Here is a 25,109-nt window from a genome sequence, read left to right as displayed (position 1 = left end):
TAGGATGAACCCGCCGGGGTCATCATCAGGACAAAATAAAGTAGACACCAAACCAGTCAGCTGTTTCCACATCTGGGCAACAGTATCTCATGCCAGCAGCACCAGGTGGGACATTAGTTTGCCTAGAGGTGCAGTTAGAATGAAGGCTGAGTTTTACCCCGAGTCCCCAAGCAGTAAAAAGAGGGGCTATAATGGCAGAACTGCGCGTTAATGACTTGATGTGGCACAGGTGGTTCCCAACCTGTGGGCTCGGGGTCCACAAAGCCTCCTCAGGAGATACGTGACTGCTTAGAAAATTCACTAATATGAACAGATTAATAAAGTGTATATAAATAAAGTGCTTAAATGTACAATTGAACACTTAAAAACGTACTGTAAACTCAAAGGAAACTGAAATTGGAGGCTAAAAATTAAATTAGTATCTGCAAATTGATTCATGGGAGCAGCGCAGGTGCATCAAACAGACTATAGTATGGACAATGTGCAGCTTCAATTGAATTTAGAAAAGCTCCAAACTTCCTATGAAAATTTTGTTGTATTTGTTTTTTTGTATTTTGTTCTAAATACAATGTGTTATCATTTGTGTATGTGTCTGATGGAATGTTTGTTTCTGTTTTTTGTGTGTATTGGTTTGCGGTTCAAATCATCGACAACTTTTAGACCTGGGTCTCCTGCTTTCAGTAATAACTCAGTGGGTGCCCCCAGATTCCAGTAATGTTTCAGTGGAGGTTCCCAGGTTCCAGTAATGATGAAGTGGGGGTCCATAGAAGTCAAAAGGTTAGGAACCACTGAGCTAATCTAAAGCCCTTTCCGTCACAGAGGTTAAAAAGTCAACATGTCTCAGTATTGGTCATCGTTTCACCATCCTCGAAGAGTTCACCCAGTCTAGGTGGGGCCCCCGAATTCCAGGTATACAATGCAGGGTCTTTCATGCCCGGTAGAAAGTCAGGATTGTGTATGATGGGTGTTAAAGTGGATGGGTAGGATGTAGACCCCTTATATCGAGTTACATGTTGCCAATATTCTCATAAAATAGTTGTGAACTGAAACTAGGATTGCGTCTCTTAGAATGCACCCCTAAGAGAAGCCATACTAAAAAACTGAAGGGGAATTGTAGAGTATTCCTGTTCTACTTGAATCCAGATTTTGAGATCTTAGTTATATCCCAGTCTAAAATTGGCCAAATTAGGCCGCTTGGATGTATGAGCATACGTTCGGGAGGCCTAGCCCTACTCCTGTTGTAGGGCAGATCAAGGTTGCCTTGGGTACTCTGGGCTTCTTTTACTTTCTTGACAATTTTTATCACTCAGTCTCTTCATTTCAAATGTCCTACCCCAACTCACATTAGAGTTTACACCACATTCAATAGGAGGGGGGCTAAATTCATTTGTATACTTGCGATCTGTTCCATCCATGAGATTTCAGGCATTCCCCAACGGTATAGGTCTTGGAAAATCATCCAGAGCATGGGATGGGTGATTTGGCATGGTGGATATTGTTGTTGTAGAGATTCTTAATGCTAGGTTGGAGACATATGACTTAGTATTTTATAGGGCTTACGGGGAGAAAAAAAAATAAAAAATCGCACCCACTGAGGGTTTCCCTTTTTTCACTCGTTGTAAGGGGTCCCCTCCTACCTCTATGGCCTGGAATTTAGAGTTGTTGATCTGGAAAACTGAGGCCTATGCAAATCTAGTCATTTCAGCCCAGTGGGCGTTATGGGTCTGTGACTAATCACAGGGTGTCACCAGCGAATAACATCAATTAATACTCCAGTTCACCCATCTTGACGCTCGTATTGGACAGAGTTTGCAGTACTGGCAAAAACAGTGGTTGCATGAAAAGCACCAACATCAATAGGGACGGAGTCAGCCCTGTCATGTGCTAATAGACATGAGAATGGAGCCATAGAGTTGCCCTATTAATCCTGATTCTGGAGGAGAGACTGACCTAAAGTGCCTGGATAATTGTTTTCATATTACCCCATGGATATTCTGTGTAGGATTTTAGACAAAAACACCAAAACAACTATATCAAAACCCTTTTCTGCCTTGAGCAAATGAAGGTGAGTGAGTAGGTTGTATATGCCATTTCAATGATGTTGCAGGTTAGTCTCCAGCTTGTTGGCCCCTGAGGCAGCCTGATTATTAAATAGAGATTATTGTGGGACAGAGAAATTAGTCTTCCGTAGAGGATGGGGGTGGAAAGCTTTACATTGCTACTGAGAAGTAAGATTGTTCAGTAGGACCTGCAGCCCTGGGGATCTTTGTCTGGTTTGAGCAGTAGTGTCAGTTGTGAGACCATTATATCTTCTGTTACTACTCGAAATGTCAGAAAGGAATTAAATACCCTAGGCAGGGGATCAGCTAATATATTTACATGGACCTTGCAATAGGCGGCTGGTAGGCTGTCGGGGCCTGGGCCATCTGGCTGGGCAATTTCTTTATTGCCTCTTATTTCCGCTAAGGAAATATCCTTCTCTGGTTCTATAAGGTCCTTGCATGGTGCTGGGAGAAGGTAGTCAGAGTGATAGTCATCTTGCTCTTGAGGTACAAGATGTTTGCACACAAAGAACACCGAGTAATATGTTATAAATACACTTAAGGTTTATTCTATAGTGGAATATTTATTGCCCTCTCTGTCTACTATTTCTTTTAAGTGGTTTTGAGTTTTAAATTGTTTCACTTTGTATACTAGTATTTTTCTGCTTTATCGCCCCTCTCCTAAAAGTGTAGTTGGAAATAGAGCAATTTCAGGCCACCTGTTTCATGACTATTTGCTGCAGCTCTCCCCTGACTCTGCATACCTCTGGTGCCGTACTCATTAAACCTCCCTGCTTTTGCCATTGTTTCCCTTGACTGATCAGAGTCTCTTATGTTCTCTTTTTAGCACTGAGCTGTGAGTTTGAAGGGTGCTGAATGAACAAGTTTTCCTTCTATGATCACTTTTGTGTCATTGAGAGAAAGTAGCCTCTTTCTAGCATGGTTACCCCCATTTTTAACCTGTTTGTCAGTGTGTTTTTACTGTTTCACTGGGATCCTGCAGGTCAGGACACCAGGGCTCATAGTTTGTGGCCTACATGACGGTATGTTTTATTTTTTTGTCAGTATGCTTGACTAGGTCACTGGAGTCCTGCTAACCAGAACTCCAGTGCTTGTGCTCTCTCCGATTCCAAATTTGTACTTACATACTGGTAACCCAGTATTCCACTCCAAATTGGCATACTGGACCCCCCTTATAAGTCCCTAGTATATGGTAGCTACGTACCCAGGGCATTGGGGTTCCAGGAGATCCTTATGGGCTGCAGCATTTCTTTTGCCACCCATATAAGGAGGTCACACAAACACTTCTTCAGGACTGCCATTGCAGCCTGAGTGAAATAATATACGCATTATTTCACAGCCATTTTCTGCACCAGGTCACTTTTAAGTCACCTATATGTCTAACCTTCAGACCCTGAAGGCTAGGTGCATAGTACTTTGTGTGAGGGCAACCCTGCACTAGCAGAGGTGCCCCCACGTCGTCCAGGCCCATTTTCCCAGACTTCGTGAGTGCGGGGACGCCATTATAAGTGCACTACATGTTGGTCAATACATATATGTAGCTTCACAATGGTAACTCCGAATATGGCCATGTGAGGTGTCTAAGAACTGGAAATTGTACCCCCAATCTGATTCCGGTATTAGGGGGCCAATTTCATGCACCCTGGGGGCTCCACCATGGAACCCTAGTACTTCCATACCAGTCTTCTGAGGTTTTCACTGCAGCCCCAGCTGCTGCCACCTCACAGACAGGCTTCTACCCTCCTGGGGCTTGAGCAGCTCAATCCAAGGAAGGCAGAACAAAGCATTTCCCTTAGGAGAGGGGTGTTACACCCTCTCCCTTTGGAAATAGGTGTTACAGGCATGGGAGGGGTATCCTCCCAGAGCCTCTGGAAATGCTTTGAAGGGCACAGATGGTGCCCTCCTTGCATAATCCAGTCAACACCAGTATAGGGATCCCCAGTCCTTTCTCTGGCACAAAACTGGACAAAGGAAACAGGAGTGACCATTCCCCTGTCCATCACCAACATTGGGTGGTGCCCAGAGCTCCTCCACAGTGTCCCTGGATTCTGCCATCTTGTTTTCAGGATGGTCAGGGAACTTTGGGAGCATCTTAGTGACCAGTGTCAGCAGGTGACGTCAGAAACCCCACCTGATAGGTCCATACTTCGTTAGGTAGCCAATCCCCCTCTGAGGGCTATTTAGGGTCTCTCCTCTGGGTTATTCATCAGAGTGACGGAGTCACTTCCCTGCTTCAGCAGGCACCTCTGTGCAGCGACGACTGGTACTCTGGGTCCCCTCTCCTGATGACTAGCGTGGATCCTGGAACATAGATAGTGGACCGAAGTAACCCAGACTGTCCAAAGGTCCAACTGTCCAAATTTGGTGGAGGTAAGAGCTTGCCTCCCCAACCCACACAGTACCCCTTGTCCGTGTGTTTTGCAGCTCCTAGGGCTTCTGTGCGCTTCTCCAAGGAATCCTTTGTACACAGCGTAGCACTCTATCCTGCAACGCTCAGCTCCCTGAGTTGTTCTCTGGCGGCGCGGGATCCCTTTGTGTAGTGCTGCAACGACCGTGATTTGCAACACCTTTGCCCCTGTGTCCAGGGACTGCTGTGGGAGCTACTTGGTCTTCTGAGGACTCTCTCAAGTGCTGAGAGACCCTCTGTCTCTTCAGTCTGAGCTGAGATCCCCAAGTCCTTCCCGGGTCCAGGTAGCGCCTTTTCCCGCCAAATGAGTCTTTTGCGTGAGCCAAGACTTGTTGGCGGAATCCAACGACGAAAACCAGCCTGCATTCTTCTACTCGACGTGGGACATCTCTTGCACCAAGCAGGAACCCTCAGCTGTCTTCTTTGGTGCATTTCTGACTTTTTCTTCCAACAGGAGAATTCACCTTTGCACCTTCATCCGGGTTAGAAAGGGGCTCCTGCTCTTCCTGGACTCTTCAGCTGTTCTTGGACTTGGTCTCCTCTCTCCACAGGTCTTCAGGTCCAGGAATCCATTGTTGGTGTCTTGCAGTCCTGCTTGGTTTTTGCATAATTCTTTATCACGACTTCTAGTGTGTTCTGAGGAAACTTGCTGTATTTTACTCATGTATTCCTGGGCTCCGGGGTGGGGTATTTTACTTCCCTTTGGTGTTTTCTTACAGTCCCAACGTTCCTCTACACACTACTCTTGCCTAGGTGGGAAACGGACATTCACATTCCACTATTTTAGTTCCCCCTAGGCCCATTGTAACCTTGTAGGAGGCTGGTCTGGCTTATAGTGGGTACCTGATGGTACTTACACCTTTTGCCAGGTACAGTTCTCCATATTAGTAGATTAGTAGTGTTCTAGCAGCTTAGGCTGATAGAGGTAGCTATAGCAGAGCAGTTTAGGCTGAACTAAGAGACATGCAAAGATCCTACTATTCCACTTATACCACTTATATCATATAGCACTATATCATAAGAATCACAATACTCAGAGTTACTAAAAATAAAGGTACTTTATTTTAGTGACAATGTGCAAAAAATATCTCAGAGGATATACTCCCTTAGGAGGTAAGTAAAATACACAAAATATACACACAAACCAAAATCAGGTAAGTAAACAGTTAGAAAAGTAGTGCAAACACTGTAGAATACAATAGGATGCAATAGGATACAATAGGCCTAGGGGCAACACAAACCATATCCTCCAAAAGTGGAATTGTAGGAAAGTACCATCTTGCCTGGCATGTTACCCCCATATTTCACTGTATATATGTTGTTTTAGTTGTATGTGTCACTGGGACCCTGCCAGTCAGGGCCCCAGTGCTCATAAGTGTGCCCTGTATGTGTTCCCTGTGTGATGACTAACTGTCTCACTGAGGCTCTGCTAACCAGAACCTCAGTGGTTATGCTCTCTCTTTACTTTCTAAATTGTCACTAACAGGATAGTGACCAATTTCACCAATTCACATTGGCATACTGGAACACCCTTATAATTCCCTAGTATATGGTACTGAGGTACCCAGGGTATTGGGGTTCCAGGAGATCCCTATGGGCTGCAGCATTTCTTTTGCCACCCATAGGGAGCTCTGACAATTCTTACACAGGCCTGCCACTGCAGCCTGAGTGAAATAACATCCACGTTATTGCACAGCCATTTACCACTGCACTTAAGTAACTTATAAGTCACCTATATGTCTAACCTTTACCTGGTAAAGGTTGGGTGCTAAGTTACTTAGTGTGTGGGCACCCTGGCACTAGCCAAGGTGCCCCCACATCGTTCAGGGCAAATTCCCCGGAATTTGTGAGTGCGGGGACACCATTTCACGCGTGCACTATATATAGGTCACTACCTATGTATAGCGTCACAATGGTAACTCCGAACATGGCCATGTAACATGTCTAAGATCATGGAATTGTCACCCCAACATGGCCATGTAACATGTCTAAGATCATGGAATTGTCACCCCAATGCCATTCTGGCATTGGGGAGACAATTCCATGACCCCCGAGTCTTTAGCACAGACCCGGGTACTGCCAAACTGCCTTTCCCGGGGTTTCACTGCAGCTGCTGCTGCTGCCAACCCCTCAGACAGGTTTCTGCCCTCCTGGGGTCCAGCCAGGCTTGGCCCAGGAAGGCAGAACAAAGGACTTCCTCAGAGAGAGGGTGTTACACCCTCTCCCTTTGGAAAAAGGTGTCAGGGCTGGGGAGGAGTAGCCTCCCCAGCCTCTGGAAAGGCTTTGATGGGCACAGATGGTGCCCTTCTCTGCATAAGCCAGTCTACACCGGTTCAGGGATCCCCCAGCCCTGCTCTGGCGCGAAACTGGACAAAGGAAAGGGGAGTGACCACTCCCCTGACCTGCACCTCCCAGGGGAGGTGACCAGAGCTCCTCCAGTGTGCTCCAGACCTCCGCCATCTTGGAAACAGAGGTGTTGCTGGCACACTGGACTGCTCTGAGTGGCCAGTGCCAGCAGGTGACGTCAGAGACTCCTTCTGATAGGCTCTTACCTGTGTTGCTAGCCTATCCTCCTTCCTAGGTAGCCAAACCTCCTTTTCTGGCTATTTAGGGTCTCTGCTTTGGGGAATTCTTTAGATAACGAATGCAAGAGCTCATCAGAGTTCCTCTGCATCTCTCTCTTCACCTTCTGCGAAGGAATCGACCGCTGACTGCTCAGGACGCCTGCAAAACCGCAACAAAGTAGCAAAGACAACTACTGCAACCTTGTATCGCTGATCCTGCCGCCTTCTCGACTGTTTTCCTGGTGGTGCATGCTGTGGGGGTAGTCTGCCTCCTCTCTGCACTAGAAGCTCTGAAGAAATCTCCAGTGGGACTACGGAATCCTCCCCCTGCAACCGCAGGCACCAAAAGAACTGCATCACCGGTCCTCTAGGTCCCCTCTCAGCACGACGAGCGTGGTCCCTTGAACTCAGCAACTCTGTCCAAGGGACTCCCACAGTCCAGTGACTCTTCAGTCCAAGTTTGGTGGAGGTAAGTCCTTGCCTCCCCACACTAGACTGCATTGCTGGGTACCGCGTGATTTGCAGCTGCTCCGGCTCCTGTCCACTCTTCCAGGATTTCCTTTGTGCACAGCCAAGCCTGGGTCCCCGACACTCTAACCTGCAGTGCGCGCAACCTCCTGAGTTGTCCTCCGGCGTTGTGGGATCTCCTTTTGTGACTTCGGGTGAGCTCCGGTTCACTCCTCTTCGTAGTGCCTTTTCCGGCACTTCTGCGGGTGCTGCTTGCTTCTGTGAGGGCTCCCTATCTTGCTGGGTGCCCCCTCTGTCTCCTCACGCAAGTGGCGACATCCTGGTCCCTCCTGGGCCACAGCAGCATCCAAAAACCCTAACCGCGACCCTTACAGCTAGCAAGGCTTGTTTGCGGTCTTTCTGCGTGGGAACACCTCTGCAAGCTTCTTCGCTACGTGGGACATCCATCCTCCAAAGGGGAAGTTCCTAGTCCTCTTTGTTCTTGCAGAAACCACAGCTTCTACCATCCGGTGGCAGCTTCTTTGCACCCTCAGCTGGCATTTCCTGGGCATCTGCCCAATCTCAACTTTGTCGCGACTATTGGACTTGGTCCCCTTGTTCCACAGGTACTCTCGTCCAGAAATCCACCTTTGTTGCATTGCTGGTGTTGGTCTTCCTTGCAGAAACCCCCTATCACGACTTCTGTGCTCTCTGGGGAGTATAGGTGCACTGTACACCTATTTTTCAGGGTCTTGGGGTGGGCTATTTTTCTAACCCTCACTGTTTTCTTACAGTCCCAGCGACCCTCTACAAGCTCACATAGGTTTGGGGTCCATTCATGGTTCGCATTCCACTTCTAGAGTATATGGTTTGTGTTGCCCCTATACCTATGTGCTCCTATTGCAATCTACTGTAATTCTACATTGCTTGCATTACTTCCTTTTGCTATTACTGCATATTTTTGGTATTGTGTACATATATCTTGTATATATTTGGCATCCTCATACTGAGGGTACTCACTGAGATACTTTGGCATATTGTCATAAAAATAAAGTACCTTTATTTTTAGTATATATGTGTATTGTGTTTTCTTATGATATTGTGCATATGACACCAGTGGTATAGTAGGAGCTTTGCATGTCTCCTAGTTCAGCCTAAGCTGCTCTCCATAGCTACCTTCTATCAGCCTAAGCTGCTAGAAAACACCTATTCTACACTAATAAGGGATAACTGGTCCTGGTACAGAGTGTAAGTACCCCTTGGTACCCACTACAAGCCAGGCCAGCCTCCTACAGGAATGCAAACTACGAATGGACCCCAGGCTTAGTATAGTGTGTAGAGGGCCACTGGGAGTGTAAGAAAACACTAAGGGTGTCCAAGATACCCCACCCCAAGACCCTGAAAAGTAGGAGTAAAGTTACCCTACTACCCCAGAAACACACTAAATTCGTGATAGGGGATTCTGCAAAGGCAACAACTGACTGAAAAGCACTGAAGACAGATTCCTGGACCTGAAGACCGGTAAAGGAAGAGGACTAAGTCCAAGAGTCATGCAAGTGTCCGGGGGGAGCGGGAGCCCACTAAACCCCGGATGAAGGTGCAAAAGGGCTGCATCCGAGTGGAAGAAGCTGAAGATTCTGCAACAACAGAAGATGCCAGGAACTTCTCCTTTGCACAGAAGATTTCCCACGTCGTGCAGGAGGATGCAGAGTTGTTTCCACGCAGAAAGACCGCAAACAAGCCTTGCTAGCTGCAAGAGTCGCGGCTGAAGAAAATGGGTGCTGCCCGGGCCCAGGAAGGACCAGGAGGTCGCCCCTTGGAGGAGGAGACAGAGGGAGCGCTCAGCAGCACAGAGAGCCCACGCAGAAGCAGGCAGCACCCACAGAAGCACTTGAATAGGCGTTCAAGAAATCTGAGCACAGCGGTCGTCTCAACACTACAAAGGAGGGTCCCACAAAGCCGGTGGTCAACTCAGCGAGTTGAGCAATGCAGGACGGAGTGCTGGGGACCTGGGCTATGCTGTGCACGAAGGATTCCTTGCAAAAGTGCACAGAATCCCTAGCAGCTGCAGTTCACACAGTACAAAGGATTACTGCCTGGCGTGGGGAGGCAAGGACTTACCTGCACCAAATTTGGACAGATGGACCACTGGACAGTCGTGGGCACTTGGATCCAGCTCCTGTGTTCCAGGGACCATGCTCGTCGAGATGAGAGGACCCAGAGGACCGGTGAAGCACAAGTTTGGTGCCTGCGTAAGCAAAGGGAAGATTCCATCAACCCACAGGAGATTTCTTCTTGGCTTCCAGTGCAGGGTGAAGGCAGACAGCCGTCAGAGCATGCACCACCAGGAAACAGTTGAGAAAGCCGGCAGGATTAGGCACTACAATGTTGCTGGTAGTCTTGTTGCTACTTTGTTGCGGTTTTGCAGGCGTCCTGGAGCAGTCAGAGGTCGATCCTTGGCAGAAGTCGAAGAGGGAGATGCAGAGGAACTCTGGTGAGCTCTTGCATTCGTTATCTGAAGAGAAACCCACAGGAGAGACCCTAAATAGCCCTCAGAAGAGGATTTCCCACCTAACCAGGTGAGCACCTATCAGGAGGGGTCTCTGACGTCACGTGCTGGCACTGGCCACTCAGAGGCCTCCATTGTGCCCTCACACCTCTGCATTCAAGATGGCAGAGTTCTGGACACACTGGAGGAGCTCTGGGCACCACCCCTGGGGTGGAGATGGACAGGGGAGTGGTCACTCCCCTTTACTTTGTTCAGTTTCGCTCCAGAGCAGGGGTTGGGGGACTCCTGAACCGGTGTAGACTGGCTTATGCAAGGAGGGCACCATCTGTGTCCTTCAAAGCATTTCCAGAGGCTGGAGGAGGCTACTCCTCCCCAGCCCTTAACACCTATTTCCAAAGGGAGAGGGTTGTACACCCTCTCTCAGAGGAAATCCTTTGTTCTGCCTTCCTGGGACTCGGCTGCCCAGACCCCAGGAGGGCAGAAGCCTGTCTATGGGTTGGCAGCAGCAGTAGCTGCAGAGAAAAACCCGGGGAGCTAGTTTGGCAGTACCCGGGGTCCATGCTGGAGTATTGGCACCCCAATACCAGATTTGGCATGGGGGACAATTCCATGATCTTAGACATGTTACATGGCCAGGTTCGGAGTTACCATTGTGACCCGGCATATAGGTATTGACCTATATGTAGTGCACGCGTGTAATGGTATCCCCGCACTCACAAAGTCCGGGGAAATTGCCCTGAACAATGTGGGGGCACCTTGGCTAGTGCCAGGGTGCCCTCACACTTAGTAACTTTGCACCTAACCTTCACTAAGTGAGGGTTAGACATATAGGTGACTTATAAATTACTTAAGTGCAGTGTAAAATGGCTGTGAAATAACGTGGACGTTATTTCACTCAGGCTGCAGTGGCAGTCCTGTGTAAGAATTGCCTGAGCTCCCTATGGGTGGCAAAAGACATGCGGCAGCCCATAGGGATCTCCTGGAACCCCAATACCCTGGGACTCTACGTACCATACACTAGGGAATTATAAGGGTGTTCCAGTGTGCCAATTAGAATTGGTAAAAATGGTCACTAGCCTGCAGTGACAATTTTAAAAGCAGAGCGCGCATAAACACTCAGGTTCTGGTTTGCAGAGCATCAGTGATACAGTTAGGCACCACACAGGTAACTCATATAGGCCACAAACTATTAGCACTGGGGTCCTGGCTAGCAGGATCCCAGTGACACAGGCAAACAAAACTAACACACAAGTAAAAATGGGGGTAACATGCCAGGGCAAGATAGTACTTTCCTACAAACCCATGGTGATTTTCACTATTTGCACTATTCTATGACTGTTCACTTACCTGATTTTGGTAACTAGTGTATATATTGCGTATAACACTTACCTCCAGTAGGAGTATTGCCTCTAAGATATTTTTGGCTTTGTGTCACAAAAATGTTTTGGTAACACTGAGTATTGTCTTTTTAGTGCATCAGTTCCTTGTGACTGTAGTGGTATTGCAAGAGCTTTGCACGTCTCCTAGTTCAGCCTTGGCTGCTCTGCTACAGCTACCTCTAGACAGCCTAAGCTGCTAGACACTACCTACATTTCACTAAGGGGGATCACTGGACCTGGTATAAGGCATAAGTACCTCTGGTACCCACTGCAAACCAGCACAGCTTCTCACACTTATGAGTATCTTTTGCGGGCTCAGTGGGGACCCGGAGCGTGGAGCTTACCAGAGATGTGTCCTCATGGGTCCTGGCCTGGCAATGCCTGTAGGAAGTTGGCTCTGTATATACTATCTCAAATTAAGAGAGAATGTGCACCGAGTCCAAGGGTTCCCCTTAGAGGTTGATAGTGGCAAAATTAGATAATAATAATGCTCTATTTTGTGGTACTGTGGTCGAGCAGTAGGCTTATCAGAGGGTAGTGTTAAGCATTTGTTGTACACACACAGGCAATAAATGAGAACACATACTCAAAGACTTAACTCCAGGCCAATAGGTTTTTATATAGAAAAATATATTTTCTTAATTTATTTTTAGAACCACAAGATTCAAATTAGAGGTAAGTACATAAATTGCAAGGTACTTCACACAGGTAAGTATAGAACTTTGATTTAAAACAGTAGTACACAGTTTTGGTAAAAATGGCAAATAGCTATTTTAAAAGTGGACGCAGTGCAAAAATCAACAGTTCCTGGGGGAGGGAAGTTTGGTTAGTTTTTCAGGTAAGAAAAGCACTTACACAGTCAATCTCCTGGGCATAGGCAGCCCACCGTTGGGGATTCAAGGCAACCACAAAGCCACAGCACCAGCAACACAGGGCCGGTCAGTTGCAGAGGTCAAAGGAGGGCCCAAAACACATAGGCGCCTATGGAGAACAGTGGTGCTCCGGTTCCAGTCTGCTAGCAGGTAAGCAGGCTCCCTGCATCCTCAGGGAGCAGACCAGGGGAGTTTTGTAGAGCACGGGGGAGGGAGACACCCACAAGCACAAAACACACCTTTAGCAGGACAGGGGCAGCCGGGTGCAGTGTGCAAAGTAGGCGTTGGGTTTTGTATTGAAAAAACAATGGAGGGACCTGGGGGTTCACTCTGGCGATGCAGGCAGGGCATGGGGGGGCTTCTCTGGCCAGCCACGACTGAGCTAGGATGAGGGCCACCTGCTGGTCACTCCTGCACTGGTAGGTGGTTCCTCTCGGTCCTGGGGGCTGCGAGTGCAGTGCTTGGTCCAGGAATCGGGTTCCTTTGTTACCAGGCAGTCAGGGTCAGGGGAGCCTCTGGATCCTCTATGCAGGTGTCGCTGTGGGGGTGCAGGGAGGTTGACTCAGGGCGTCCACTTCGTTAGTGTTGCCTGGTTGTCCTCTCTGCAGTGTTGGTTTCTCCAAACTCAAGCCGGGGGCGTCGGGTGCAGAGTGTTAAAACTCACGCTTCTGGCAGGAAGTGAGAGTCTCTTTAAAGTTGGTTTCTTGTTGCTGTTTTGTAGTTGTTTCTGGACAGAGGCGCTGTCCTCAGGAGGTTCTTGGTCCTTTAGGTGCTTGTCAGTCCTCTGAGTCCTCAGAGGTCGCTGGTCCCACTGGATGCGTCGCTGTGCAGGTTCTGAGTCTGGAGACAGGCTGGTAGGGCTGGGGCCAAGTCAGTTGACGTCCCAGTCATCTCTGGGGGGCTTTCAGGTCAGCATTCCTTGTTGTAGGTCGCCGGAATATGATTTCCTGGGTCCAGGGTCGCCCCTAAATACTCAATTTAGGGGTGTGTTAAGGTCTAGAGGGCAGACCTAACCTACTGCCTTGGAAGGTGAATACTCCCTCTTTGTGTCTCCTCCCTGAGGGGAGGGGGCACATCCCTATTCCTATTGGAGGAATCCTCCAAAACCAATATGGAGGATTTCTTAAGGCAGGTGTCATCTCAGGACACCTTAGGGGCTGTCCTGACTGGTGGGTGACTCCTCCTTGTTTTTCTCATTATCTCCTCCATACTTGCCGCCAAAAGTTGGGGCAGTGTCCGGAGGGGTGGGCATCTCCACCAGCTGGGATGCCCTGGGGTGCTGTAACAAAAGGCATGCGCCTTTGAGGCTCACCGCCAGGTGTTACAGTTTCTGCAGGGGGAGGTGAGAAACACCTCCACCCAGTGCAGGCTTTTTTCCTGGCCACAGAGTGAAAAAGGCACTCACCTCATGTGGCCAGAAACACGTCTGGTTATGGCAGGCTGGCAGGAAATGGTCAGCCTAACACTAGGAGTCAGACTGGTATGCAGGGGGCATCTCTAAGATGCCTTTTGAGTGCATTTTTCAATAAATCCCACACTGGCATCAGTGTGGATTTATTGTGCTGATAAGTTTGATACCAAACTTCCCAGATTTCAGTGTAGCCATTATGAAACTGTGGAGTTCGTGTTTGACAAACTCCTAGACCATATACTCTTTATGGATACCCTGAGCTTACAATGTCTAAAGGTTTGGCTTAGACACTGTAGGGGCATAGTGCTCATGCAACTATGCCTTCACCTGTTGTATAGTGCACCCTGCCTTAGGGCTGTAAGTCCTGCTAAAAGGGGTGACTTAGCTATGCCACAGGCAGTGGGATGTGGGCATTGCACTCTGAGGGGAGTGCCATGTCGACTTAGTAATTTTCTCCCCACCAGCACACACAAGGTGTGAGGCAGTGTGCATGTGCTGAGTGCAGAGTCCCCAAGATGGCATAATACATGCTGCAGCCCTTAGAAACCTTCCCTGGCCACAGGGCCCTTGGTACCAGGGGTACCAGTTACAAGGGACGTATCTGTGTGCCAGGGCTGTGCCAATTGTTGGAACAAAGGTACAGTTTAGGAAAGAACACTGGTGCTGGGGCATGGTTAGCAAGATCCCAGCACACTTTCAATCATAACTAGCATTAACAAAAGGCAAAAGGTTAAGGGGTAACCATGCCAAGGAAGGGATTTCCCTACAATGCCCCACTGAGATTATACTTTAAAGACAAATCTGTTCTGAGTTGGAGGAAGAGTAAATGATAACATCTGATACCTGATATTTTCTCCTCAGACTGCTTAACTACCAATCATATCTCACTTTGAAAAAGGAGTCGACTCAAAATGTCTTCAAGGATCTGGACTGCTCTTATTTAATGACGAGAATGCCACACAGATGGCTGTTCCTTTGTTATAGCCCAGGTTAATGACTCCACTGTAACAAGGTCAATGCTGCCTTTATTGAGCTTCTCATTCATGAAGCAAACAGACCCCTTATTGCGATCAAAAGAATGTCAAAGACCTTCACCCAGGCTTTCTGCAATGCAGACAAAGCTCATTCATATTTGAAAATGCACAATCAGTACCACACCCCAGTTATCATTCAGATAATTCAGAGCAAAACTGAGCAGAGCGATACTGGTCTACTCAGTTCTCAGAAGCTGTCACAACCGGTACAACAGCTAGCAAAATAGGTTTCAAGATTGAACACAGAGTCAGTAAGTGAGTAGTTGGCACTCTAACCCTGTGTTAAAGGATCCAGCCAGACTGGAAAAAGATTGAGTGACAGCAGGAATAAGGGCTTCATCTCTGATTAAATCCTGAAAAAAAACCTACAGGTCTCCGATATAACGGAAGCCTGGAATATCTGTAAAATATTCAGCTCAGTTAGAAATGCTAAGTCAGGTAATACTTTATTTTTATTCATACACATTTCTTGGGATAAACTAGAATTCAGAGCAACGTATTATTTAAGAGGGGAGACTGTAACAGAGTACCCATGTAGGAGAATGGATTATTAAGCAGTCCAGGATCAAATGTCAAACGATGATTGGATAAAGTGGTTCCTCAGTGAAGGCAGACATCAATGGAATAAAATAGACATCGAAGCCAGGGTACTGTATACAAAGACGAAATGCAGAGTGGGTGTCCTGTATGCCATGTCTGTGAGTAGTGTTAGAAACAATTTGTGCTGCAGCAGTACAAGTATAATGTCCAGACTGAATCTGATGCACCTCTGCGTACACGAGCTTTGCTGAGACCCACACTGAGGCTGTACTAATATGTCCAAAACGTTCTATAATTGACCACCTTTAACTTTAAGTAAAGTGATTAATGTACTCGGTCCAACCATATACGATAAGGAAATCTGATTTTCAGTGACCCTTGCCTAAATAGCACTTGTCATGGCAGAGGAAGATGGTGATTGTAGAGATCTAGCGATCCTATTGGGAACACCATTGGAAGCTATCAGAACTTACTATGTATATTAGCTGGATTCTACTCCAATACAACCACTAATTATTCTAGTGGTTTCAGTGCTTGGGTTAAACATCTTTAGGCTATACATGTACCTCCGTAGCATTTTCAGCATTCAGCAACAGAGCATGACAGGGTATGGTGTTTTTAAGATAAATAGACATACGATAGCAAGGCAAGCTGTGCAGTCATGTCCACTTGTTCCCTAGGACAAGGCTTCAGTAATGTTAGGTCTCACATTTCCAAACTCCTCTGGAAACTAGGTCAGTGTGCATGTCATTACACAGTTTCGAAAATGTGCCACTGGTAAGCCCCAATGAAATTTGAAATTAGATGAAAATTGAAGAGGAGAGGCACTAGATGAAGCAATTTGTTTGTCTGCTCAGAAACCAAGGCGAGATACATGGGCACCAAAAGAAATGCACAAAAATCGGTAGTGTGCCGGAGGATGTTTGACCTTCACGTTATAAATCACCATTATTTTGTCATCCGGGACTGGTCCATGCCCTGATCTGGTCTGAAAAGCTCACCTTCCTTGTGAACATTGATCGGAGGTTCTGTATGTGATTCATGGAAAGAAGTGCAATTGCCATCTACCCTTCTAAACACACAGTGCGGATAATTCTACTTTGCCTGAGCAGGAACATACTGTTAATTTAATTTTTTCCTTTTGTCTGAGCATGTCTGACAGAAGAAGCGTTATACATCTGGGTTAAAATGAGGCAGAAAGAAGAAACAGTGAATATCTCCAACAAATTCAAAATATTCAAAATTACTGTTAGAAATGGGGTCTCTAGTTGGCAGTGGTTTGCACCCTGTCCAAGTAAGGACCCTCACTCTAGTCAGGGTAAGGGAGTCACACAACTAAGCTAACCCCTGTTCATCCCCTTAATAGCTTGTCATGAGCAGTCAGGCTTATCTCAGAGGGAAGGTGTAATGTATTCGTACACACACACACACACACACACACACACACACACAGTAATAGTGAAAACACCACAAAAGTACTCCACACCAGTTTAGAAAAAAAAACAATATTTAGGTGAGTAAAACAAGACCAAAACAACAAAAAAACTAACATACACAAGCTAAGATATGCATTTTTAAAGATGAAATCTCAGTAAAGCACTTAGACACACAATAGCTCCAACTGGGGCGATAAGGTCTTGACTGAGTCGTTCCCAACAGTCCAACGCCACTTGCGAGGGAGTGCGGGCCAGTTACGGAGTGGCATGGCCCCCAGGGACAGTACCTTTGTAAAATAAGAAAACAAAGATGTTGCACGGATTTGGGAAGGTGAGGCGTTGAAGGAGCTGGTGTGGCATTGGTTCATTATTGCTACCGGGGAGGGGAGGTGTCTGTTCCTTACTGCTAGGCAGGGGAGGGGAGGCAACAGTTCCTTACGGTTGTAAGGGAGGTGACATGGCGTCGGTGGTGAGGTGTCTGTTCCTTATGGGTTGATGAATCAAGCAGGTTAAGATGCAAGGCATCGACTTGGTGGTGTCACGATCACACCACGGGACCACAGCACAGGTGCTGCAGCAGAGGCAGGTGTTCCGGACATCAGGGACACAGCACTCGCACTGAGCGGGACTTCGGAGGCACTACAGTGGGGTCGGGTTTGTGGCGTTGGTTGCAGTTGTTACACTCAGCAGGGACCACAGCTCCAGTGCAGGCAGCAGTTTGTGTCAGACAGCGGCGCTACTTCCAAAGTCGCTCGAGTCAATGTACTTGGTTTCTTCTTGGTTTCACCAGAACTCATCCACAAGGGCCCAGGAACTGTATATGGTACCTCTTGGAGAGTCAGGACTCTCAGCAGGAGAGCCCAGGTGCTGGCAGATGAAGTCTTTGATGTCCCTGAGACTTCTAACAGGAGGCATCTTCGGTCCAAGCCCTTGGAGAACCTTGGAAACAGGATCCAGAAAGCAAAGTCCAGTCATTCCACTCCCAGGACAGAAGCAGCACGCCAGCACAGCAAAGCAACAGGCAGAGTGAAAGTCTCTCCTACAGTATCCAGCTCTTCTTCCTGGCAGAATGTCCCCAGTCCAGAAGGATTCTAAAGTTGTGGTCTCAGAAGCCTAGTACTAATACTAATTTCTGCCTCTGAAGTAGGCAAATTTCAAAAGAAAGTCTTTGTAGTGTTTTTTATGCCATGGCCTCAGACACACTACTGTCGGTTGGAGACTGCTTTGTGTAAAGACAGGCACAGCTATATTTGTGTGCAAGTGTCAGCTCCTCCCACCATTCTAGCACAGGTGGACCCATCAGGATATGCAGGGCACACCTGAGCTCCCTTTGTGCGACTGTCTAGAATAGAATTCACAAAAAGCCTGTTAGACTTTTCATCCTTGGCATGGTCTCCCTTAACTTTTTGCCTCTGTTTCTCAGGTTGCTGATGTATGCTGGACTCTGAACGCTGTTTTTGTTACACCACTGCTAACCAGTGCTAAAGTGCAAGTGCTCCTTTACAAAGCGTGTATGTAATTGGCTTATCCATGATTGGCATATTTGATTTTTAAGTCCCTAGTACAGCGCACTAGAGGTGCCCAGGACCTGTAAATCACATGCTACTATGTGCCACCCACATAAGTAGCTCTGTAATCATGTCTCAGACCTGCCACTGCAGTGTCTGTGTGTGCAGTTTTTAACTGTAAATTCGACTTGGCAAGTGTACCCACTTGCCATGCCTAAACCTTCCCTTTTCTTACATGTAAGACACCCCTAAGGTAGGCCCTAGGTGGCCCCAAGGGCAGGGTGCAGCGTATGGTTAAGGTAGGACATATAGTAATGTGTTTTATATGCCCCGACAGTGAAATATTGCTAAATCCGTTTTTCACTGTTGCAAGACCTGTCACTCTCATAGGTTAACATGGGGGCTACCTTTAAATATGATTAAAGTGTAGATTCCCTTTTGGAGCAGATGGACATGTGCAGTTTAGGGTCTCTGAGCTCACAATTTAAAAATACATATTTTAGTAAAGTTGATTATAAGATTGTGTGTTTGAAAGTGAGCATTTTCTTGCTTATACCATTTCTGTGACTTTGTCTGTTTGAGGATTCCCTGTCAGGGTCAGTTCGACAGTTGGGCTGGTTGCACCTCACACTAGACAGTGCAGTGACACAAAGGGAGCCGGGGTGTTGTCTGCATTTCCTAATGAGCCATCTGTGCTAGGAGGGAGTGAGGAGTGGTCACTCACACCTGAAAGGGCTGTGCCCGTCCTCACACAATGCAGTCTTCAACCCCCTGGTAAGTGTCTGGGGCCTGTCCTGGGCAAGGCAGGATTTTACATTCAAGAGAGACTTTGCTTTGAAGTAGGCCTATTTCAAAGGAGAAAATGGGTTTAAGTAGGACACACAAAACCACAGACTTTAGAACACTTCTGGAAACCAAGAGGAACCTCTGCTTGGAGAAGTGCTGAGGAAGAAGAGCTGCCCTGCCTGGGACTGTGCTTTGTAGAGCTATCCTGCAGTTGCTGCTTCTGCCAGAGTAAGAGGGCAAAGACTGGACTTTGTGTGCCTTCCATCTTGTGAAGATTTCCAAGGAATTGATTTAGAGCTTGCCTCCTGTTGTTTGAAGTCTCAGGGACAGCAAAGACTTCTCTCTACCAGCACCTGGAGTCCCTGGAGAGACTCCTACTCTGCCAAGTGCTGCCCATCGAGTTCCTGGGACCCCAAAAGGAGAAGCTGGCAGCCTAAGAGGAAGAAATCCACGCACAGAACACCGTGCGGGGAAAAGATTGACGCAACTCCAATCTGCGGCTGAAATATTGACGCGCCGCCTGCTTCGCGTCTGAAACTCAATGTTTGGCTGCAACTTGACACGAAGATCGACGCACGGAGCTGGAGAAACGACGCACAGTATCGCTGACGGAGGCTGGTGGGATCGCAACCTGTGCTGCGTTGTTTTCGGCTCATCGTGCGGTTGGATTTCCGAAGGAAGTACCGCTGGGTGTGTAAAAACAACGCAAGGCCTGCCCGGACCCGAGAGTGCTGACCAGATCGATGCATCGCTCTCCTGTGGAGAGCAGAAACGACACGCGCCGACCCGATGAAAGGAGAAACAATGTAAGGTCTCGCTCGTGAGTGAAATCAACGCATCACAAGCCCTTTTTGACACACACTCGCCCATGCAGGGTTATTTTTGACGCACCCAAGGTACATTTTTAGAGTAAATGAAGACTTGTAATGGTGGGATACTATTGTGAAACTGAACTTAAGATTTGAACTGCTGGGCACATCAGCTAAAGGTGGTCAAATACAAAAAGAACAGAGGTGGTTGAATTTTGTTTTGCCTAGTCCCACGATACGCAGACCTGCCAACTCACATGGCGCCACCGTGTGACACACAATATTGGCTTCCCACATGCGGTCCCCAGGTGAGGAGCCAATATCACACAGTGGCAGGGAAAACTAGCTAAAAACCAAAGTAAACAGTGATTTCCAGCTTGTTTTTGGAGGCTTTTTACTGCTGATGTCCATTATTTGGTGTGAAAACACCATAGGGCATTGGCAGCAACCTCAGCAAGCTTTTATTTATTTTTAATAGAGGAGGGGGTTTGGGGCTGGGTTGGGGGCAAAAGTGCATCTTAGGCAGGGCCACTGGAACTATGCAATTATTATGTGGCTATTTTCGCATAATTATAGATTTGCCGCATTTGACACTTAAGACACAATCTGCAAGAAAGTTGTGATGCTGGATAAGAGTAACTTCTCGTTTTCTGACCAGAGTCTGGACATTTTTTCAAGAAAAAAGTGATTTGTAAGAAATAAAGACTTGAAAACAAAGTGAGCAGCAGATTTCAATGCTTTCTAATTAAACTGAAAATGGGCTTCAAACGGAGAATACATGCCTCTTCACAAAATCAGCAAGACAAAGCATTTGTACGAGACCTCAGTGATGGCCAGGGATGACTTTCAGAGATCAAAGGAACGTCATGGGCATGAACGTCAATTGACCAAAATACCAGGGGTAGCGGAAGTGGCATCATACGCTCTTTGACCTTCAATTACATTCACGCACACACATGCTTACACATTCACACTTACACACTCTCGCGCAAACACACTCACCCTCAAGCGCACACACAACATGCATTTAATAGCATTATTTTCTTACTTCAGCTGCCAGGGAGGGACATAGTCCAGCTAAATGTATTTTTATTACACTCAGGGATGGCTCCTCCACTTGGGTGTAAGAGCATTTGCCCTCCTCCCCCCAGCAGCAGCTGCAAACCTTTCTCTAAAAAACGATAAAAACTAGGTTTATTATCGTTTCTTTGGTAATAGGGGCAGGGCCACAGACAGACGAGCACTGCGGACATGTATGTTTGGCTAGCCTTCTTGGGCCGGCCAAATACACATGCGCAGTAGGCTCTCAGCAGCCCGCCACTGTGTTGCCGGGTTGGAGAGAGCAGCCGCAGGCACAGGCTCCTAATGCTGCTCTGAGCAGCGTCAGGGTTGGCCGCAGAACAGGCTGGGAGCCTCTACCTGCAGCCTGTCTGCACAGAAGAGGAGCAGCACGGTGGTGACGTTGGAAGCCGCAATGCTTCATGTACGTTTTTTGTTTTTAAATTTAATTAAATTAAGTCCATGGTCATGGGTAGGTGATTCAGTCTCTGAGGCAGGATGACTACCTATGGCCCAGTGCAACTGGTTTGGAGACAGTTCTCTTGGGATGGGGTCGTGGAGACAACGAGCAATTGCCCCGCACATACGTTTTACTGCTTTCTTGATGCTATGTTTCTCTGCTGTCTTTCTATCTTGCAGTTGCTTGCAGGTCGTTGTGTGTATGATTGTATAACTACAGTACAAAATTGATAGAAGATTTGTGGGCTGCTGCAATGTGAGGGAGTGAATTATTCTGATGTAACTGCAACGAGGGTATATATATATATATATATATTTGTGCGTAGTAAATAAATGTTTTACAATTAAAAAGTTCAGAGATATGTCAAGACCGCTGACTCAATAGCTACGAAGTCGGAGTCCAAGAAAGGAAACTGAATAAGCAATATTCTAGCACGAAACATACAGTAACCCCCAGCAACAACATAGAGCGGAGCTGCCTTGGATGACTGCATGTTTTCTAGGGCACATAGTATGCAGAGGATCTTTAAGGCAGTGCCACCTAGTACTTGTACAGCGATGGTCAAAACTGAGGGATGATGGGGCTATGAGCATACCATATTATTCATAAATGTTCTTTCACGCTGGTTCACATGTTAATCTGGCCGTGGGGAAATGTGTTTTAGTGGCCTTGTTCACCACATACTTTTGGGTCCTTGATTGTCGTTACTAGTGCTGCAAACAGGTTACAGTAATAAAGAAACTTCCTTAAAAACAAAGGATCAGAAAGAGTCCATGAAGTATCATCATCACATGAAAGACCGGTCTCATCAGATGAAACATGATGGTTCAGACCCATTGAGAAATGTGAGAAGTGAAGTTAAGGTAATGAATACATGTTTAGATTGAGCACCCGAAAGAATATCACTTCCGAGAAAGCAACAGAAAAGTACGAGAGGTTAAAGGATGGACTAAAATAGTGAGAAACGCTTTATAAGATGTGGGAAGCAAAATCAATTTAAGGCCCCAAACTACACAATCCAGTTATTGAGCTAGCTTGATCTAAGCAAGTCTTACCTTTGTCACTGCCATCATGATGGGTATTAGATTAGCTGAAGGTGAAATAGACAGAGGAACAAGAGTTGTTCGTTGAGAAGATGCACTGGATGAAAGTACTGGAAGCTGAAGCACTCTTTCAGGCAACTTTTTTGATAAATGTGCCTCCTTTGAACTGGAACTTCCAACAGCCTCTCTCTGAACCACTAGATGACAGATAAAACAATATATGAATCCTAAAATCAATTATCTATATTTTTTAATTATTTTCCATCTAAAGCCGTTTTTTTTACTTTCAAAAAAGTACACATTTATATAATGGACTGCAGCTATTAACTTTGGTTGGCAATCCGAAAAAAACTGTACAACAGAAGGAATATGTTTCTTACAATTGCTTATTCTAATGGGCAGTCCATCTTCCCGTAGATCACCTATGTACCTGATGTGGCGGCATATGAATGTGTTCTCTCACCAGAAGATTTCGTCTTTGGATCACCATTTTACATAGATATAAAGTTTCTGTAACAAACAGAAGATCGGATAGACTGCCAGAAATCTGATCTCAATGGGTTCTCAAACTCCAGTGCATAAGATCGCTTTCTTAACTTTGTCTGAGGTGAGGGAAAAGATGAGCCTATGAGTCACAGTAAAGTTAGAAACTAAACTTCTACTCGGAGGTTGGCTGAAAAAAGGACTTGTGTTGACACTATCCACCCTGTTATGGAGGAAAGTTGCGAGACTACCATTAATGAACTGGAGCCTTTGACTACACCAACGAATTCAATGAAAATGACAGGAAATTTATGAAGCTTTATGTAACTTTACTGCAGTGTCTCATGGGTCACAGCTTTCAAGAACCAATTGGTTAGGCAAGGAAACATGCACTCCTCTTTTCTCCCTTAACCATCGCCTTTGCAAAGGTGAATATCTCTGGTGCTCACAGTACTGCTGTTTGCTGTGCCCAGGCGCCTAAAGAGGAAAATGCATATCGGGGTTGTAGAAATCACCATACTGTTAGCGAAGAAGCAAATATCAGTGATGTTGTGAAACCCTAAGGCCCAGGGGAAGGTGACGTTACACTTGAAAGTAACTGTACGGTTGGATATCATACCACCTTGATGTGGTTATACTGCCAATCAAGTAAAATGAGAGCTGTAAATTGTAACTCTTTGAATCAGAATGATGGCATGAGTGTACTTCAACAGGGAGGGAAGTGACGTATGAAAGCTCTACCCAAAGGATAGAAAATATGTTTTTATACAATAAGAGTTACTTGTACAACCCTATCATGACCAAAATAAAACACGGAAGATTTATAATCCAATTATATGCTTTATTGATTCTGGTTGTAGTTTAATATTTTAATGTCTGCTGGATGAATCGCTAGTTTAGGCAGTAGCACAAACGACAACATTGTCACTTTTTGTGTACAGAATAGGTTTACAAAAAAGGCAAAAATAGATGATTAAAGAAATTCACCCTTTCACCTAAACAAGCACAACAGTTCATAGCCGAGATATTGGAGGGAAATGAAAGGTTCGGTGATTTAGAGCCATTGTAGATACGGAGAAATACTGGCATCGTTAACTGGTGCTAGTTTTGTGGTCCTGAAAGTTGTGCAGGTCACTGCACTAATTTAACTCAAGGTCGATGGGACAGGTGGACGGGGGCAAGAGGCAGTTGCTAGGAAACGGATGCTTTTGCTTGAGATGATTATTCTAAATGTAAACGATTCTAAAGGAGCCCTTTGGGATTATCAAGAACAAAATATAGCATTGCCTTAAACTTCGTGCAAGAAATTTAACTCGTATAATGTAGGACGGTAAAACGTTTTTCTGTGCTATGAAATAGGGATATATAGTAAAAGCTCATTCTGCCAATGTATTTTACTCACTCTTACCCATACAGACAGGGCATCTACCCCACTTTTGCTTGTTAATGAAACGGCAACAGCAACGGAAATCTTCCAACACACAATATGGGCTTGTCCGGAGGTCAAATATTTTAGGAAAATATTGGTGTGCAAATGGATCCAGAAGGCAGGTGCAAGATTCATCTGACTGCTGGTATATCTATTTGTAGGTTGAGTCAAGACCTTCACCATAGATATAAAGCACACACTGTGGCTTTCAATAAATAGCATCACAGAAGTCCTCATGACAGCATAGACTGTTCATGGAGAGCTCAAGAACACATGCATTCTCAGGTGATATGTCAATCAATTAAAATGCATAAATGTTTGTATATACAGTTCATATAGGTTGGGAATGAGTTTGGTGTCTTGTGGTGGTTCTTTTTTACAAGCATGTATAGGTTTAGTCCACAGCCTAACTGGTGGGTAAATGCATGGAGTAAAAGTACGGGTGGCGCTCACATAGTGTTCCACTAACTGCCATTCAAAGCTCTCGTTTGTTGTCAAGCTCTTTTGACTGGGAACATTTTAAATGTTTGGTCTTCTATTTATATTTAACAGTGTTAATGTTTTTTATTGCATCCATGAGATCCGCTTAATCTCCACTCTCCTTTCTTGGCAGGATCCAGGACTTCCAGTGAAGGCATGGGATGATAACAAAACAGTCCTTTTAAATTTATCTTGAAGCTGGAGGACGGGAGGACAATGTATTTGTTGCCCAGAGAATGTTGTCCATGTTGAATCTTAACCTGAGGGAGGAAAGCAGGATGTAACTGAAAACACTGTCCTTGCCAACGGGAATGATGGAGATGAGATATCAAATGCAGATAAAGTGTTGGATGATGAGTGTATCTGTGCTACAAGAGCTTTAGAGGAGAC

At 46.3% G+C, this 25,109-nt stretch overlaps 1 protein-coding gene across 2 annotated transcripts in view; it reads right to left on the bottom strand.

Annotated features, from left to right (window-relative positions):
* Positions 1-25,109, bottom strand: part of LOC138293239 (bromodomain testis-specific protein-like) — a 1,110,548-nt gene that overhangs the window by 691,297 nt on the left and 394,142 nt on the right. For both annotated transcript variants that reach the window (XM_069232347.1, XM_069232348.1), the window contains exon 5: positions 22,340-22,524. In XM_069232347.1, coding sequence (XP_069088448.1) covers positions 22,340-22,524 — 185 coding nt within the window. The remainder of the gene's footprint in view (positions 1-22,339; positions 22,525-25,109) is intronic.

Source organism: Pleurodeles waltl, chromosome 4_2, assembly GCF_031143425.1.
Source record: "Pleurodeles waltl isolate 20211129_DDA chromosome 4_2, aPleWal1.hap1.20221129, whole genome shotgun sequence".
Classification (NCBI taxonomy): domain Eukaryota; kingdom Metazoa; phylum Chordata; class Amphibia; order Caudata; family Salamandridae; genus Pleurodeles; species Pleurodeles waltl.
Note: the sequence above shows the minus strand (reverse complement) of the source record. Positions and strands in the feature narration are given on the sequence as shown.